This window comes from Pseudorca crassidens, chromosome 6 (assembly GCF_039906515.1).
Source record: "Pseudorca crassidens isolate mPseCra1 chromosome 6, mPseCra1.hap1, whole genome shotgun sequence".
NCBI lineage: Eukaryota > Metazoa > Chordata > Mammalia > Artiodactyla > Delphinidae > Pseudorca > Pseudorca crassidens.
The window spans coordinates 59,290,704-59,305,876 of record NC_090301.1 but is presented as its reverse complement, the minus strand read 5'-3'; the positions used below and the strand labels follow the sequence as shown (position 1 = coordinate 59,305,876).

The 15,173-nt window shown below is 41.5% G+C and overlaps 1 protein-coding gene across 5 annotated transcripts in view; it reads left to right on the top strand.

Annotated features, from left to right (window-relative positions):
- The window catches only part of MAP3K20 (mitogen-activated protein kinase kinase kinase 20), a 174,424-nt gene extending 161,415 nt beyond the window's left edge, over nt 1-13,009 (top strand). For all 5 annotated transcript variants that reach the window (XM_067741514.1, XM_067741517.1, XM_067741518.1 and 2 more), the window contains 3 exons: nt 957-1,031; nt 3,643-3,793; nt 11,474-13,009. In XM_067741514.1, coding sequence (XP_067597615.1) covers nt 957-1,031; nt 3,643-3,793; nt 11,474-12,174 — 927 coding nt within the window. In that variant the 3' untranslated portion in view covers nt 12,175-13,009. The remainder of the gene's footprint in view (nt 1-956; nt 1,032-3,642; nt 3,794-11,473) is intronic.
- Nucleotides 13,010-15,173: the final 2,164 nt, after the last annotated feature.

Below are 15,173 nucleotides of genomic sequence, written 5' to 3'. Positions count from 1 at the left end.
CTAGAAGTCGACTCCATACCCAGACAAACTTTGTCACAAACCTTCCGTCTGTCCCTCTGAGGGCCCATTCATCTTTCCTAAAAATCATTTACTCTCTTCTAAGAGGCCTACATCCCCCTCTTCCCCTTTCTCTATAAAGATGGCATTTAATCCTGAATTCTTTGAGTTACTCATTTTTCCCTGGGTATCTCCTGTGTATACATGAGGTATACATGTTAATAAAAATCTCTTTGGTTTTCTCTTGATAAAAAAAAAAAGCCCAGTTAAATCTCTACCACGTTTGCTTTGTGCCTATCTCATGGCCAGTCATTTGCAGCCTTAAACCTGGAATGATGGGTTGGGGGGTGGGAAGAGAGTGGAGATTCACTTCTAATAAAGACCATTTTCATCAAACTTAAAATAGGATCCAAGGCATAGGCTTCTTTATTACTCATTTATTTTAATATAATGGAGAAATGTCTTCCCAGTTTCATTTGCACCTGCAGCATTGCCGGGTAGCCTGACAGCAGGGTGGTTGTGAAGCCGCTAAACCAGCCACTGCTTGCAACCAAAAGACCATTTTAGGGTCTTCTAAGGTTGTTAAGGCTTTCTCTTAATGGTGAGAAAACTTTCCGCTGAGGCTTCCAGACATTAGCTTGAGTTAATGGCCTAATGATTGGATTGAGTGATGTATCGGAAAAGAGAAGATTGTGGGAGACAAGATTAGCTGTTCACAAACATAGGAAAGGCTATGTTATAAAACTAACCCCCAAACATTAGACATTAGCATGTTGTGAGTAATCACATGTGAACCAACATGAGTTTCCTAATAATCTGACATCATGGCTTTCATGATAACCTGAATCGCGCCCTATCTGCCAGCTGTGTACGGCACAGCCGGCCTCCAAGAAACCTGCGCTGTAGCAGGGCAGGCTGTACGATGGCACTACACCCATCCTAACTTTTGTTTTTTTCAGCCCCCGTTTGTAATGGAGAAGTGGATTATAGGAATAATGGAAAATCAGACTGTAGAATGCACAGTCACATATGAGGTAAGCTGGGCAGGGGGTGGGCACCTGTTGGCTTCACCATCAGTTTCTCCGTAGGGATTTATTTGCTCCCTCAGAGTTCTTAAAATTTATTGGAAGAGAAACTACTTAACCAACATGAGTATGGGAAGATCAATACAATTATTCTAACGAAGTGTTGGGAAGGATTGAGAATGGGATACACTTGCCTAGAGATTGAGGTAGTAATTCATTCATTCATCAGTTAATGATTGAGCACCTTCCGCATACCACGTATGCATGTGTGAGGTACTGGGGATATGGAACAGTGACCAAAACAGAGCTCTGCCTTCTTGGTGCTTAGAGTCTAGGGGTGAAGGTAGATCAGCAATTCTTCACAGAGTGCAACTTCTACTACCATAAGGGGGGTCTAAAGAGCTCTGCCTTCTTGGTGCTTAGAGTCTAGGGGTGAAGGTAGATCAGCAATTCTTCACAGAGTGCAACTTCTACTACCACCTGGGGATAAGGGGGGTCTACTATCAAAACCAGACTCCACATATTTTATATATAGAAAAATAGAAAAACGTATACTTCAGAAAAATGTGCTATTAAAATTAAAATTCATATATTGAGCAAATACCTACCAACGAGTAACGTTCCGTGATTAGGATAGACTAAATCTCTACTCTCTCGAGGCTTATATGTACTCCAGTGGGGGGAGATAGATGATAAATAAGTAAATCTCAGAGTGATAAGTGAGAACCAGAAAATAGTGAGACACGGGGCGTTAGATTGGATGGTGAGGGAAGGCTCCTTCTCTGAGGGGGAGGCAACAAGGAACAGCAGAGGAAGGGCAAGTGCAAGTTCCTGAAGCACAGAGGGCGTGACAAGGCTAGAGAGGTGGGCGGGGCCGAGCCTAGAGCCTCCAGAGCCGCAGTGACCAGTTTGGATTTACTGTAAGCACCATGGGAAGCCAGTGGGTGTTTTAAGTAGTCTGCTGCTTTAAATGATCTAATTATGTTTTAAAAATCAGCAAGGTCTTCATGGTGGTGGGAGAATCTGCTTCACGAGGTAGAGAAACCCTGGGGGAACGGGGTGGAGGGAAACAGTTATAGCAGAGTCTTGGCACCCATGGAGATATTAGTATGCAGCTACCCTTAATAGGACACGCCCTCATTCATTCACTCATTTATTCACCCAAGAAACATTTAAGAAGTATTTGCCATGACCTAGGCACTGTAAGAGGAGCTTACACCTGTGTTATCTCATTAACCTTGTGCAAATAGTCAAAAACAGGGAGCATCGTCTTCACCTGGCAGCTAGGGAAAACGGGCTCAGAGAGATGAAAGGCGGTCCCGAGGTTTGGGGTAGTCAGTGAGAGTCGGTGGAGTCACACCCAGGTCCTCTGACTGTGAATACAGTTTCCACTCTTCCTGTTCTATCTGTTCCCTTCCTAGCAGTAAGGTGAGGGAAGTCAGCCTGGAGTGGGACTTTGTGCGCTGCTGCACTGGGACGGTCTTCTGAGCTGCCAGGGTGTGGCTTTTTAACGTGAGAAATCCAAACCCTGGACAGTCCGCTTATCCAGGGTGACCCGATGCTGGAAGCTAATTAGGACAACAGCAATGATTTATCCTCATCACCCAGGGTGCACTGCCTGTCAGGGATGAGGCACCTGAGAAAGAGCATTCATTGTCAAAGCATTGCCTGCAGGGCACAGAACCTAAATAAAAGAAGGTGACTGGTCTTGAGGAACTTGGAATCTGGATTATTCTAGAGCCTGTTGACCAGCCCCCGCCCCCCACTACTAAGGAAAAGCCCTCTTTGAGTAACTGGACAGTCATAACAGCCAAGTTTCATCTCTACCTGCCTTAGTTCTGGAGATACACCTCACCAAGTTTTTCCTTCTCTTTCTCTCTCTCCTGCTTCTTCCTCCTCTCCTTCTTCCTCCTTCTCAGGCTCCATGATGATACGCTACTTGTGTCTGTAACAGTCACTTCAGGATTTTAAAAAATATATATTTTCATAACCGTATCAAATCCTGAGGCTCTCCAATCTAGTCTGACTTGTGACACCTGGTGATGAAGGGGAGCACAGGACAAAGAAAGTGGTGTGTCTTGATCCGGTGTCCTCTCCTTTTTCCAATCCTTATTCTTAATTCTCTATCCTGCCTCACTTTTGCATTTGTTACCCTGTACCCTTTCATGGGGGTAATTAGTCCCACCGACCTACCCACACTCACCCAGTTACCCAGGATGATCACAGACAGTCCTGGGCAAAATAGTGGTCAGATTTTTATTTATTCAACAAAATATCTGAATTCAACTACTATAAACAAAAGACATTGTTATGTTTATCATTACTTATTAAACAAAGAGGTAAATTGAGATTTGCCAACTAACAAATTCTTAGAGAAGACAACCACCTTTTTAACTACTATAGTCCACTAAGGAATAAAGTGGTTAAAATTTTTCTTTTAATCAGATTACCATAGTCAGGCAAACTGTGCAAATATATTACCTAATGCATTAGGATAGTGTTCTAAGGAGTTACACTGAAGGGATATGATAACCTGGTTTTCCTTCCTTCCTATTTTATAAACGTGTGTATATTTGGTTGTGGGTTTCTCTCTTTTTTTTTTTTTTTTTTTTTTTTACAGAGCGATGTTAGAGCTCCAAAAAGCACTAAGCACGTCCATTCAATTCAGTGGAGTAGAACGAAACCTCAGGATGAAGTGAAAGTTGTCCAGCTTGCCATCCAGACGTTATTCCCCAACTCAGAGGGCAACGCTGGAAGCAGGTCTGACTCAAGTAAGTCAGCTGTGCACTAGACATGTTCCAAAGCGGAAATGCCAAATCCTCAGACCAGGGATAAGCGCCAGTCTGTGAATTGACATAGATTTCTAATATAATACTTCCTTCTTCTTTTTTTAGAATATTGGGTTTTATACACAAATTATATGGAAAGTAGTATTTATGGGCTTGGAAATAGGGACATATTATAATAAAGTATAATATTTGGATAACTACCATAAAAGATGAAAATTAGTGATTATTTTATATTGGTAAATAAAATATGTATGTATATTTATACACATATATATTTAGTTTCCAAAATTGTAGATAAAGATAAGAATCATCTTCCATGTCCAGCAAACCTTCCTGTAGAATCACTGCTATCACTGGGGCGACCTCTTGAGTCCGGAGCACCACGGATCCATCAAAGCATAAGAAAGATAGGGGTGGGACTTTCCTGGCGGTCCAATGGTTAAGGCTTCGAGCTTCCACTGCAGGGGGTGTAGGTTTGATCCCTGGTCAGGGAATTAAGATCCCACGTGCTGTGCAGTGCGGCCAAAAAATGAGAGAAAAAAAAAAAGAATGATAGGGGAAGGGAGCGAGGGGGAAAATAAAAGGAAGGAAGGAAGGAAAGAAGGGAGGATAGAGAAAGAGAAAACATGAAATACATATGCTGGGTAGTGGTGACAGTAATTACAGACACTATAAAGAAACCATTTAGAAATAACAGAGGAAGGCAGGCTGACTTGCTGTTGAACTGGTCATTATTTGCTAGCTTCGGGGAAGAAGTTCTGACCTTCACCTTTGCAGGTCCAGAAACTCTAATACAACCCAGAGTCAGACTAACAAACATGCAGGAGATGGATACATAAAACCCCATGCAAATCACTTTTCACCGTGAGAAACATACCTCCCCAACGAACCAGAAACACACGTTTTCTGATCAGTGCCTCTTCTTCCCAATAAGAAAATATACCTGAGAAGCCATAACAGAAGGTTCTTTGGTGGCATGGAAACAAAGTACCCTGATGGCTAGTGTCCCTGAGTTATGAGAGCCTAGCTTCTGTGTCCTCCACTATAAGGACTCGCTTGCCAAGGAGACTAGGTGTGTGTTTTGTTGTTGTTTTTAAATTAATTTATTTTATTTATTTTTGGCAGCATTGGGTCTTCGTTGCTACGCCCCGGCTTTCTCTAGTTGCACTGAGCGGGGGCTACTCTTCATTTTGGTGTGTGGGTTTCTCATTGCAGTGGCTTCTTTTGTTGCGGAGCACAGGCTCTAGGCACGCGGGCTCAGTAGTTGTGGCTCATGGGCTCTAGAGCACAGGCTCAGTAGTTGTGGTGCACAGCCTTAGTTGCTCCGCAGCATGTGGGATCTTCCTGGACTAGGGCTCGAACCAGTGTCCCCTGCACTGGCAGACGGATTCTTAACCACTGCGCCACCAGGGAAGTCCCAGACTAGGTGTTTTTAAACGCCCACCAGCCAGGGGGCCCAGGATCCTGGGCAGTACTCTAAACCCAACAACACAGGTTTTAACTATAATAAAATTTATTGTCTTCCATAACAAGAAGTCCAGAGGTAGGCCGGGCTCCAGGTGCAGTAAGATAAGCTGCTCAACCATGTTAAGGATGAGAAATGAACCTTTCCTTCATTCCACTCTGCCATCCTCAATATGTTGCCTTTGCCCTCAGCCTAGCTCCTCTCGTGTTCACAGTCATCACATAAAGATATGATAAGGCTGAATGGATACAAATACAAGACCCATATATATGCTGTCTAAAAGAAACCCACTTCAGACCTAGAGACACATACAGACTGAAAGTGAGAAGATGGAAAAAGATATTCCATGCAAATGGAAACCAAAAGAAAGCTGGAGTAGCAATTCTCATATCAGACAAAATAGACTTTAAAATAAAGACTATTAGAAGAGACAAAGAAGGACACTACATAATGATCAAGGGATCGATCCAAGAAGAAGATATAACAATTGTAAATATTTATGCACCCAACATAGGAGCACCTCAATACATAAGGTAAATACTAACAGCCATAAAAGGGGAAATCAACAGTAACACATTCATATTAGGGGACTTTAACACCCCACTTTCACCCATGGACACATCATCCAAAATGAAAAATAAAGGAAACACAGGCTTTAAATTAAATGATACATTAAACAAGATGGACTTTTTTTTTTATATATAAATTTATTTTATTTATTTATTTATTTTTGGCTGCGTTGGGTCTTCTTTGCTGCACTCGGACTTTCTCTAGTTGCGGCGAGTGGGAGCCACTCTTCATCGCAGTGCACGGGCCTCTCACTGTTGTGGCCTCTCTTGTTGCGGAGCACAGGCTCCAGACACACAGGCTCAGTAGCTGTGGCTCACGGGCCCAGTTGTTCTGCGGCATGTGGGGTCTTCCCAGACCAGGGCTCGAATCTGTGTCCCCTGCATTGGCAGGCGGATTCTCAACCACTGCGCCACCAGGGAAGCCCCAAGATGGACTTTTAATTGATATTTATAGGACATTCCATCCAAAACCAACAAAATACACATTTTTCTCAAGTGCTCATGGAACATTCTCCAGGATAGATCATACCTTGGGTCACAAATCAAGCCTTGGTAAATTTAAGAAAATTGAAATTGTATCATGTATCTTTTCCAACCACAACACTATGAGACGAGATATCAATTACAGGAAAAGATCTGTAAAAAATACAAACACGTGGAGGCTAAACAATACACTACTTAATAACGAAGTGATCACTGAAGAAATCAAAGGGGAAATAAAAAAATACCTAGAAACAAATGACAATGGAAACAGGACGACCCAAAACCTATGGGATGCAGCAAAAGCAGTTCTAAAAGGGCAGTTTATAGCAATACAATCTTACCTTAAGAAACAGGAAACATCTTGAATAAACACCTTAACCTTGCACCTAAAGCAATTAGAGAAAGAAGAACAAAAAAACTCCAAAGTTAGCAGAAGGAAAGAAATCATAAAGATCAGATCAGAAATAAATGAAAAAGAAATGAAGAAAACGATAGCAAAGATCAATAAAACTAAAAGCTGTTTCTTTGAGAAGATAAACAAAATTGATAAACCATTAGCCAGACTCATCAAGAAAAAAAGGGAGAAGACTCAACTCAATAGAATTAGAAGTGAAAAAGGAGAAGTAACAACTGACACTGCAGAAATACAAAAGATCATGAGAGAATACTACAAGCAACTCTATGGCAATAAAATGGACAACAGGAAGAAATGGACAAATTCTTAGAAAAGCACAACCTGGAAGACTGAATCAGGAAGAAATAGAAAATATGAACAGACCAATCACAAGCACTGAAATTGAAACTGTGATTAAAATTCTTCCAGGGCTTCCCTGGTGGCGCAGTGGTTGAGAGTCCGCCTGCCGATGCAGGGGATGCGGGCTCACACCCCGGTCCAGGAAGACCCCACATGCCACAGAGCGGCTGGGCCCGTGAGTCATGGCCGCTGAGCCTGCGCGTCCGGAGCCTGTGCTCCACAACAGGAGAGGCCACAGCAGTGAGAGGCCCGCGTACCGCAAAAAAAAAAAAATCTTCCAACAAACAAAAGCCCAGGACCAGATGGTTTCACAGGCGAATTCTATCAAACATTTAGAGAAGAGCTAACACCTATCCTTCTCAAACTCTTCCAAAATATAGCAGAGGGAGGAACACTCCCAAACTCATTCTATGAGGCCACCATCACCCTGATACCAAAACCAGACAAGGATGTCACAAGGAAAGAAAACTACAGGCCAATATCACTAATGAACATAGATGCAAAAAATCCTCAACAAAATACTAGCAAACAGAATCCAACAGCACATTAAAAGGATCATACACCATGATCAAGCAGGGTTTATTCCAGGAATGCAAGGATTCTTCAATATACGCAAATCAATCAACGTGATACACCATATTAACAAACTGAAGGAGAAAAACCATATGATCATCTCAATAGATGCAGAGAAAGCTTTCGATAAAATTCAACACCCATTTATGATAAAAACCCTGGAGAAAGTAGGCATAGAGGGAACTTTCCTCAACGTAAGAAAGGCCATATATGACAAACCCACAGCCAACATCGTCCTCAATGGTGAAAAACTGAAAACATTTCCACTAAGATCAGGAACAAGACAAGGTTGCCCACTCTCACCACTCTTATTCAACATAGTTTTGGAAGTTTTAGCCACAGCAATCAGAGAAGAAAAGGAAATAAAAGGAATCCAAATCGGAAAAGAAGAAGTAAAGCTGTCACTGTTTGCAGGTGACATGATACTATACATAGAGAATCCTAAAGATGCTACCAGAAAACTACTAGAGCTAATCAATGAATTTGGTAAAGTAGCAGGATACAAAATTAATGCACAGAAATCTCTGGCATTCCTATACACTAGTGATGAAAAATCTGAAAGTGAAATCAAGAAAACACTCCCATTTAGCATTGCAACAAAAAGAATAAAATATCTAGGAATAAACCTACCTAAGGAGGCAAAAGACCTGTATGCAGAAAATTATAAGACACTGATGAAAGAAATTAAAGATGATACAAATAGATGGAGAGATATACCATGTTCTTGGATTGGAAGAATCAACATTGTGAAAATGACTCTACTACCCAAAGCAATCTACAGATTCAGTGCAATCCCTATCAAACTACCACTGGCATTTTTCACAGAACTAGAACAAAAAATTTCACAATTTGTATGCAAACACAAAAGACCCCTAATAGCCAAAGCAATCTTAGAACGAAAAACGGAGCTGGAGGAATCAGGCTCCCTGACTTCAGACTATACTACAAAGCTACATTAATCAAGACAGTATGGTACTGGCAAAAAAACAGAAAGATAGATCAATGGAACAGGATAGAAAGACCAGAGATAAACCCATGCACATATGGTCACCTTATCTTTGATAAAGGAGGCAGGAATGTACAGTGGAGAAAGGACAGCCTCTTCAGTAAGTGGTGCTGGGAAAACTGGGCAGGTATATGTAAAAGTATGAGATTAGATCACTCCCTATCACCATACACAAAAATAAGCTCAAAATGGATTAAAGACCTAAATGTAAGGCCAGAAACTATCCAACTCTTCGAGGAAAACATAGGCAGAACACTCTATGACATAAATCACAGCAAGATTCTTTTTGACCCAGCTCCTAGAGAAATGGAAATAAAAACAAAAATAAACAAATGGGACCTAATGAAACTTCAAAGCTTTTGCACAGGAAAGGAAACCATAAACAAGACCAAAAGACAACCCTCAGAATGGGAGAAAATATTTGCCAATGAAGCAACTGACAAAGGATTAATCTCCAAAATTTACAAGCAGCTCATGCAGCTCAATAACAAAAAAACAAACAACCCAATCCAAAAATGGGCAGAAGACCTAAATAGACATTTCTCCAAAGAAGATATACAGACTGCCAACAAACACAGGAAAGAATGCTCAACATCATTAATCATTAGAGAAATGCAAATCAAAACTACAATGAGATCATCTCACACCAGTCAGAATGGCCATCATCAAAAAATCTAGAAACAATAAATGCTGGAGAGGGTGTGGAGAAAAGGGAACCCCCTTGCACTGCTGGTGGGAATGTGAATTGGTACAGCCACTATGGAGAACAGTATGGAGGTTCCTTAAAAAACTACAAATAGAACTACCGTATGACCCAGCAATCCCACTACTGGGCACATACGCTGAGAAAACCATAATTCAAAAAGAGTCATGTACCAAAATGTTCATTGCAGCTCTATTTACAACAGCCCAGAGATGGAAACAACCTAAGTGTCCATCATCGGATGAATGGATAAGGAAGATGTGGCACATATATACAATGGAATATTACTCAGCCATAAAAAGAAACGAAATTGAGCTATTTGTAATGAGGTGGATGGACCTAGAGTCTGTCATACAGAGTGAAGTAAATCAGAAAGAGAAAGACAAATACCGTATGCTAACACATATATATGGAATTTAAGAAAAAAAATGTCATGAAGAACCTAGGGGTAAGACAGGAATAGACACAGACTTACTAGACAATGGACTTGAGGATATGGGGAGGGGGAAGTGTAAACTGTGACAAAGCGAGGGAGAGGCATGGACATATATACACTACCAAACGTAAGGTAGATAGCTAGTGGGAAGCAGCCACATAGCACAGGGAGATCAGGTCGGTGCTTTGTGACCAGCTAGAGGGGTGGGATAGGGAGGGTGGGAGGGAGACGCAAGAGGGAAGAGATATATGTGTATATGTATAACTGATTCACTTTGTTATAAAGCAGAAACTAGCACACCAGTGTAAAGCAATTATACTCCAATAAAGATGTAAAAAAAAAAACAAAAAACATATGATAAGGCCCACAGGAAATGAGAGGTCAATCCCTTCCCTGTTCTCATGTTTTGGAGTAAGAAAGACTTGCTTAGAAACCCCCTGCAGACTACCTTTCAGGTTGCTATGGCCAGAGCTGAGCACCTTGTGCATTCCCGACCATGGCATCGCTATGTCTGGCTTGGACTAATCAAAGTCTGCCTTACAGCCAGATGTGGTCAGCTTCCCCCATGCACATGGCTCCATGGAGGGGGTTGGACACTGAACAAAATCAGGGTTCTGTTGGAAGCTAGGATTTCAGAGAAGTCCAAATGAAGGGAAGAAGGTGTGTGGTGGTTGAATGAAGCCTGTGAGGAGTGTCTGAACACAGGAGGTCGCCTGTATCTGGATGCGTCCCTCACCTGAGAGGCGTGAGTCACCTGTGCAGAGCAGTGAGGGAGGCTGCTTGCTGGCAGAGGGAGGTGAGCATGCTCTGTTCCTCTCCGGAAGCTCCATCGGCACAAGTACGGCCAGAGTAGCTCAGTGAGGACACCAGGGAACTCAAGAATGAGGGCAACTCAGGCCCTTGGGAAGACAGAGATCTTAAGTGTGAGGAACTTGCTTATTCACTGAAATATAGCTTATTAAATGGCTCTTGTTAATTAACCATTTTCTTTTACCATAACTTCTTCCTGTTTGGCATGAAGCTTCATTTTTCATGCAGAAAACATTTCTTATCCCTGAACCTCAGGAATCTCTCCTCTGGAGATATGAACAGTCTCTCTCCCAAACAATGTTTAGCTGTTTCAACTATTAGAACCCAATTTATTTTATCTGCATTTAGGGTTCTTGAGGATTTAAAAGTGCTGGTTGGCAGAAAGACTTTTGTTTACTAAACATACCTCTGCCATCCAAAGACACTGAAACAGCAATTTCTAGAAGTGACAACATGGCTAAGTGGGAACAAGATGGGATTTAGATGCAGAAGGACCTGAGATTATTAACTGAGTGACCGTGGGTCCAGTGACTTCCCCTCTCAAGCTTCGGTCTCCTCAATTCTAGAATGATATTATTAGTGTTGACCTGAGAAGATTTTTGAAGGGTTAAATGAGATACTATACAAAAAGCCTTTGGAACAGTGCCAAGCATGTAGCATAAATTCGGTAAGTATAAATGTCCTTATTTTTTTTAAGTATTTATAATAATAAAGGAAATGTCCTTATAACTAGCCTAGAATGTCTATGAATGGTAAAACTTTGAGCTTCCCAAATAGGCTTGAAGTATCCTGAGACAGGCTTATGAGTTAGGCATGCAGATTTACTGTAGCTTCAAAGATGTTCATTTCCGTTTCTTCCACAGGTGCTGATTGCCAGTGGCTGGATACTCTGAGGATGCGGCAGATTGCATCCAACACCTCCTTACAGCGCTCCCAGAGCAACCGCATCCTGGGGTCACAATTCTTCCCCTATCTCAATGACCAGGACTCCTATGCTGCTGCTGTGAGACGGACCCAGGTGCCCATTAAGTACCAACAGATAACACCTATAAACCAGTCCAGAAGCTCCTCTCCTACTCAGTATGGACTGACCAAAGACTTCTTTTCTCTGCATCTCAACTCCAGGGATAGTGACTTTTCCAGTCTTAATACTGACAACTCTTTAGAGAGGGGTCGATACTCAGATAGAAGCAGGAACAAACACAATCATGCTAGCCTATCGCTCAATTCTTCTCTCAGAGGAAGATTCAGTGGAAAAAGTCAGCATTCCACTCCTTCAAGAGAAAGATACTCTGGCAAATTCTGCAGGGTTTCTCAGTCAGCACTCAATACTCATCAGTCACCTGACTTTAAGAGAAGCCCAAATGCCTCCCATCAACCCAGGACCATCCCAGGGATGCCTTTGCGCACAGACACCGACTCACGAGCCAATGAAGAGGAAAGCAAAGTCAGCGAAGGGGGATGGACAAGGGTGGAATACCGGAGAAAACCCCACAGGCCCTCTCCTGCCAAGACCAACAGAGAAAGACCCAGAGGAAACTTCCGCGGAAGGAGAAACTTTTGATGAATTGAACTAGTTGAGCTTTTCCTAGCACGTTTTTTTTTAACGTAATGGATTTTGCTAATGTGCTGCCTTCCAAAAGAACTAACAAAAAGACAACCTTTCCATTTTTTGGATTTGGGAAATACCTTCTAAGTGAGACTATAGCCAAAACAGGGCCAAATTATGGGTGTTGGTTGTCCAGTGTAAGTAACTAGACTTAAATATAACCAAACATATTTTATTTCCCTGAATTAACATTTTTAGAAGAGGGAATATACCATTTTATTACCCTAGCCATTGCTGTTCTAGTTAGCAGGGCCTGGACTAGGGTGAGGTTAAATGGAAAAACTTATCTTAAATGGGGCACTCATCTTGGGTGCAAAATTTAAGGGAGGAATCAAAAAGCTCAGTAATCAAGATAAATAATATTCTAGTGTAATATTTAAATAAATGAAAATTAATGCGAAATAACTGTGATAAAGAATCGAAATTCTACGTAAAGACAGAGTAAGCATTACTGATTTTTCCTTTTGTCTAAGGCTCCCATATGGCTTGGCAAGGCACTGTTACTGATCCTGTATTTAGAATTTTGATATTTTTTCATCATGTAATTTTTGCATTAATTTTCTCTTTTAAAAATATTGCATTAAAATATCATTTATCTCGATTACTGAGGTTTTTTTTTTTAATGCCCCCTTACATTTTGTGCCCAAGGCAAGTGCCTCACTTGCCTTACCCAATCTCCACACTGCTGGTTAGTATTTATTTTAGTAAGATATTTGGGTTTTTATCACGGTCAGAGCCAACTTGATTTGACTTGTCATTTTTAGGCAATAAAAAAGGTTATTGAACTTAATGTTGATTATGATGCCATGTATCATACCTTAAGGCTCACCAGAAACCAAAGATCTCAATTGCCTAGGAGATTTGTGGTTATTTCTTTCCCAAAGTTCCCAGGGACTGCCCTTGAATATCATTTTCTATATTTTGCCAAAGGAGGAGCAAAGAGGGGAAAAAAACGGTCCATGAAGTCCTCTTGGGATGTCAGCACTCTCAAATCTAAAAGAAAACAGACACAGAACAAGCTAAAAGCCAGAGAAATTTAAAATTACCAACAGCCTGTTAGAGCAAGACAGTAAATACCATCCTTGTAGCAAGAAAGCTGTAAGCAGCTGGGGGTAAAGAGGCGAATGATACGGGTGGGTGGAAACTGCCTGCAGTTTAGGACAGGAATTGTGGGATCCAGCTTGGGAAATTCATATTTTTACAAATCAAAGGGTCAGGTGGCAACGAACATATTATATGTCAAATGAATAAGTGTTACTTTCAGTACCTTCTGAGATTCTGTTCAACATTCACTAACCCTGAATATCAAGTGTCCTTTGGCCTGGATAGGATTCTCAATGCTCTGTAGAAAACCACATGACACACTGGCAATTCTGGGGATGGCGGGGGGCTTGGGGGGAGGTCTCTTTTAATAGAAACCGGTCTTCAAGTACATGCGTATATTCCCAGAGTAGCTGCCCTGTTCTAATACAGTGCTTGGGGACTGGAGGTGCAAACTGCATTTGGGCAGCATTAAAATCTAGGTTATAGGAAATGACCTTTACTTGCAAGGGAAGCTGTGACCTAAACATCAATCCAACAACTCAGTTGTCTAACTCTTATTGTTTGCCATCTGCATTTACAAGCAAAAGCGATGGGAAATGGTGACATCAGACACCGAGGTCCTCTTTTCCACCAAGGATAACCAACTTCTCTAAGGCTTTAAGCTCCACTGTGATCCTTTCTCACAAAGCTTGTATCAACCACAGTCTGTTTTCAATTATTTTTTTCCCTTTGTCCTTTGTTCATGTTTAATTTTTTTTAAAGTGAGCTAATACTGAGTATGCTATCTTCATAGCATGCTGCTTCCAAATAAACAATAAAATATTTTCTTTGATTAGAATTTCTGGATAGGGCTTCCCTGGTGGCGCAGTGGTTAAGAATCCGCCTGCCAATGCAGGGGACATGGGTTTAAGCCCTGGTCCGGGAAGATCCCACATGCCGCAGAGCAACTAAGCCCGTGCGCCACAACTACTGAGCCTGCGCTCTAGAGCCCACGAGCCACAACTACTGAAGCCCATGCGCCTAGAGCCCGTGCTTTGCAACAAGAGAAACCACCACAATGAGAAGCCTGTGCACCGCAACAAAGGGTAGTCCCTGCTCACTGCAACTAGAGAAAGCCTGCGCGCAGCAACAAAGACCCAACACGGCCAAAAATAAATAAATAAATAAATTTGTTTAAAAAAAAAATTTCTGGATAAGTAGCTGAATGTATTCTTAACTGGGTCACTCTGATGGGAGCACAAAATGTGGCTCTAATTATTAAACAAAATGTGCATTCTGGGGGATTATTTAAGACTCTGGTTTGAAAGGTATTATGCCAGTGATTGCTTGTTTCATGCTGTTTCCGCTCTTCTTGCTTTCTTGGGCTATTTGTTAGGGAATCCAGCCTGGTAGTAAAATGACTTAATGACCTCATCCCTAGTTAGTGCAGTAGCTGATCACAAAGAGGTTATTCCAACAGTGCACAAAACTGACCACTACATAAGATCTCATGAAAAAATACTTGTCACCTCAATGCTCCCAGCCAAAACCAAACTAAGAACATCTGGAGTCTGCTTCTTGCTTGTAAAGAAATAATAAGAGTGGATGTTATGTTTTTTCCTAATGATGCTTATTCACCACAAATTGCTTGCCAGGTTGAAAGATGAATGTAAGTCAAGGACAGAGCAAGGATGAACGGGACTTTTTTTTTTCCATCAAGTTAAATCAGTAACATGAGGCTGAGTTTATAACAACAACCACCAACAAACACCACCAAAAAAACGCACCAGGGATATTTTAAGAGAAAAAAATTATAGTAGGAATAAATTAAGAAAGTATTTCTTTGAGTTGGGCACCTCTATGTGTGGGTGATATGGTCGACCCTCGTAGGCTTCTGATCAAGTCTGGAACAGCTGAGTCTATACTGGTTG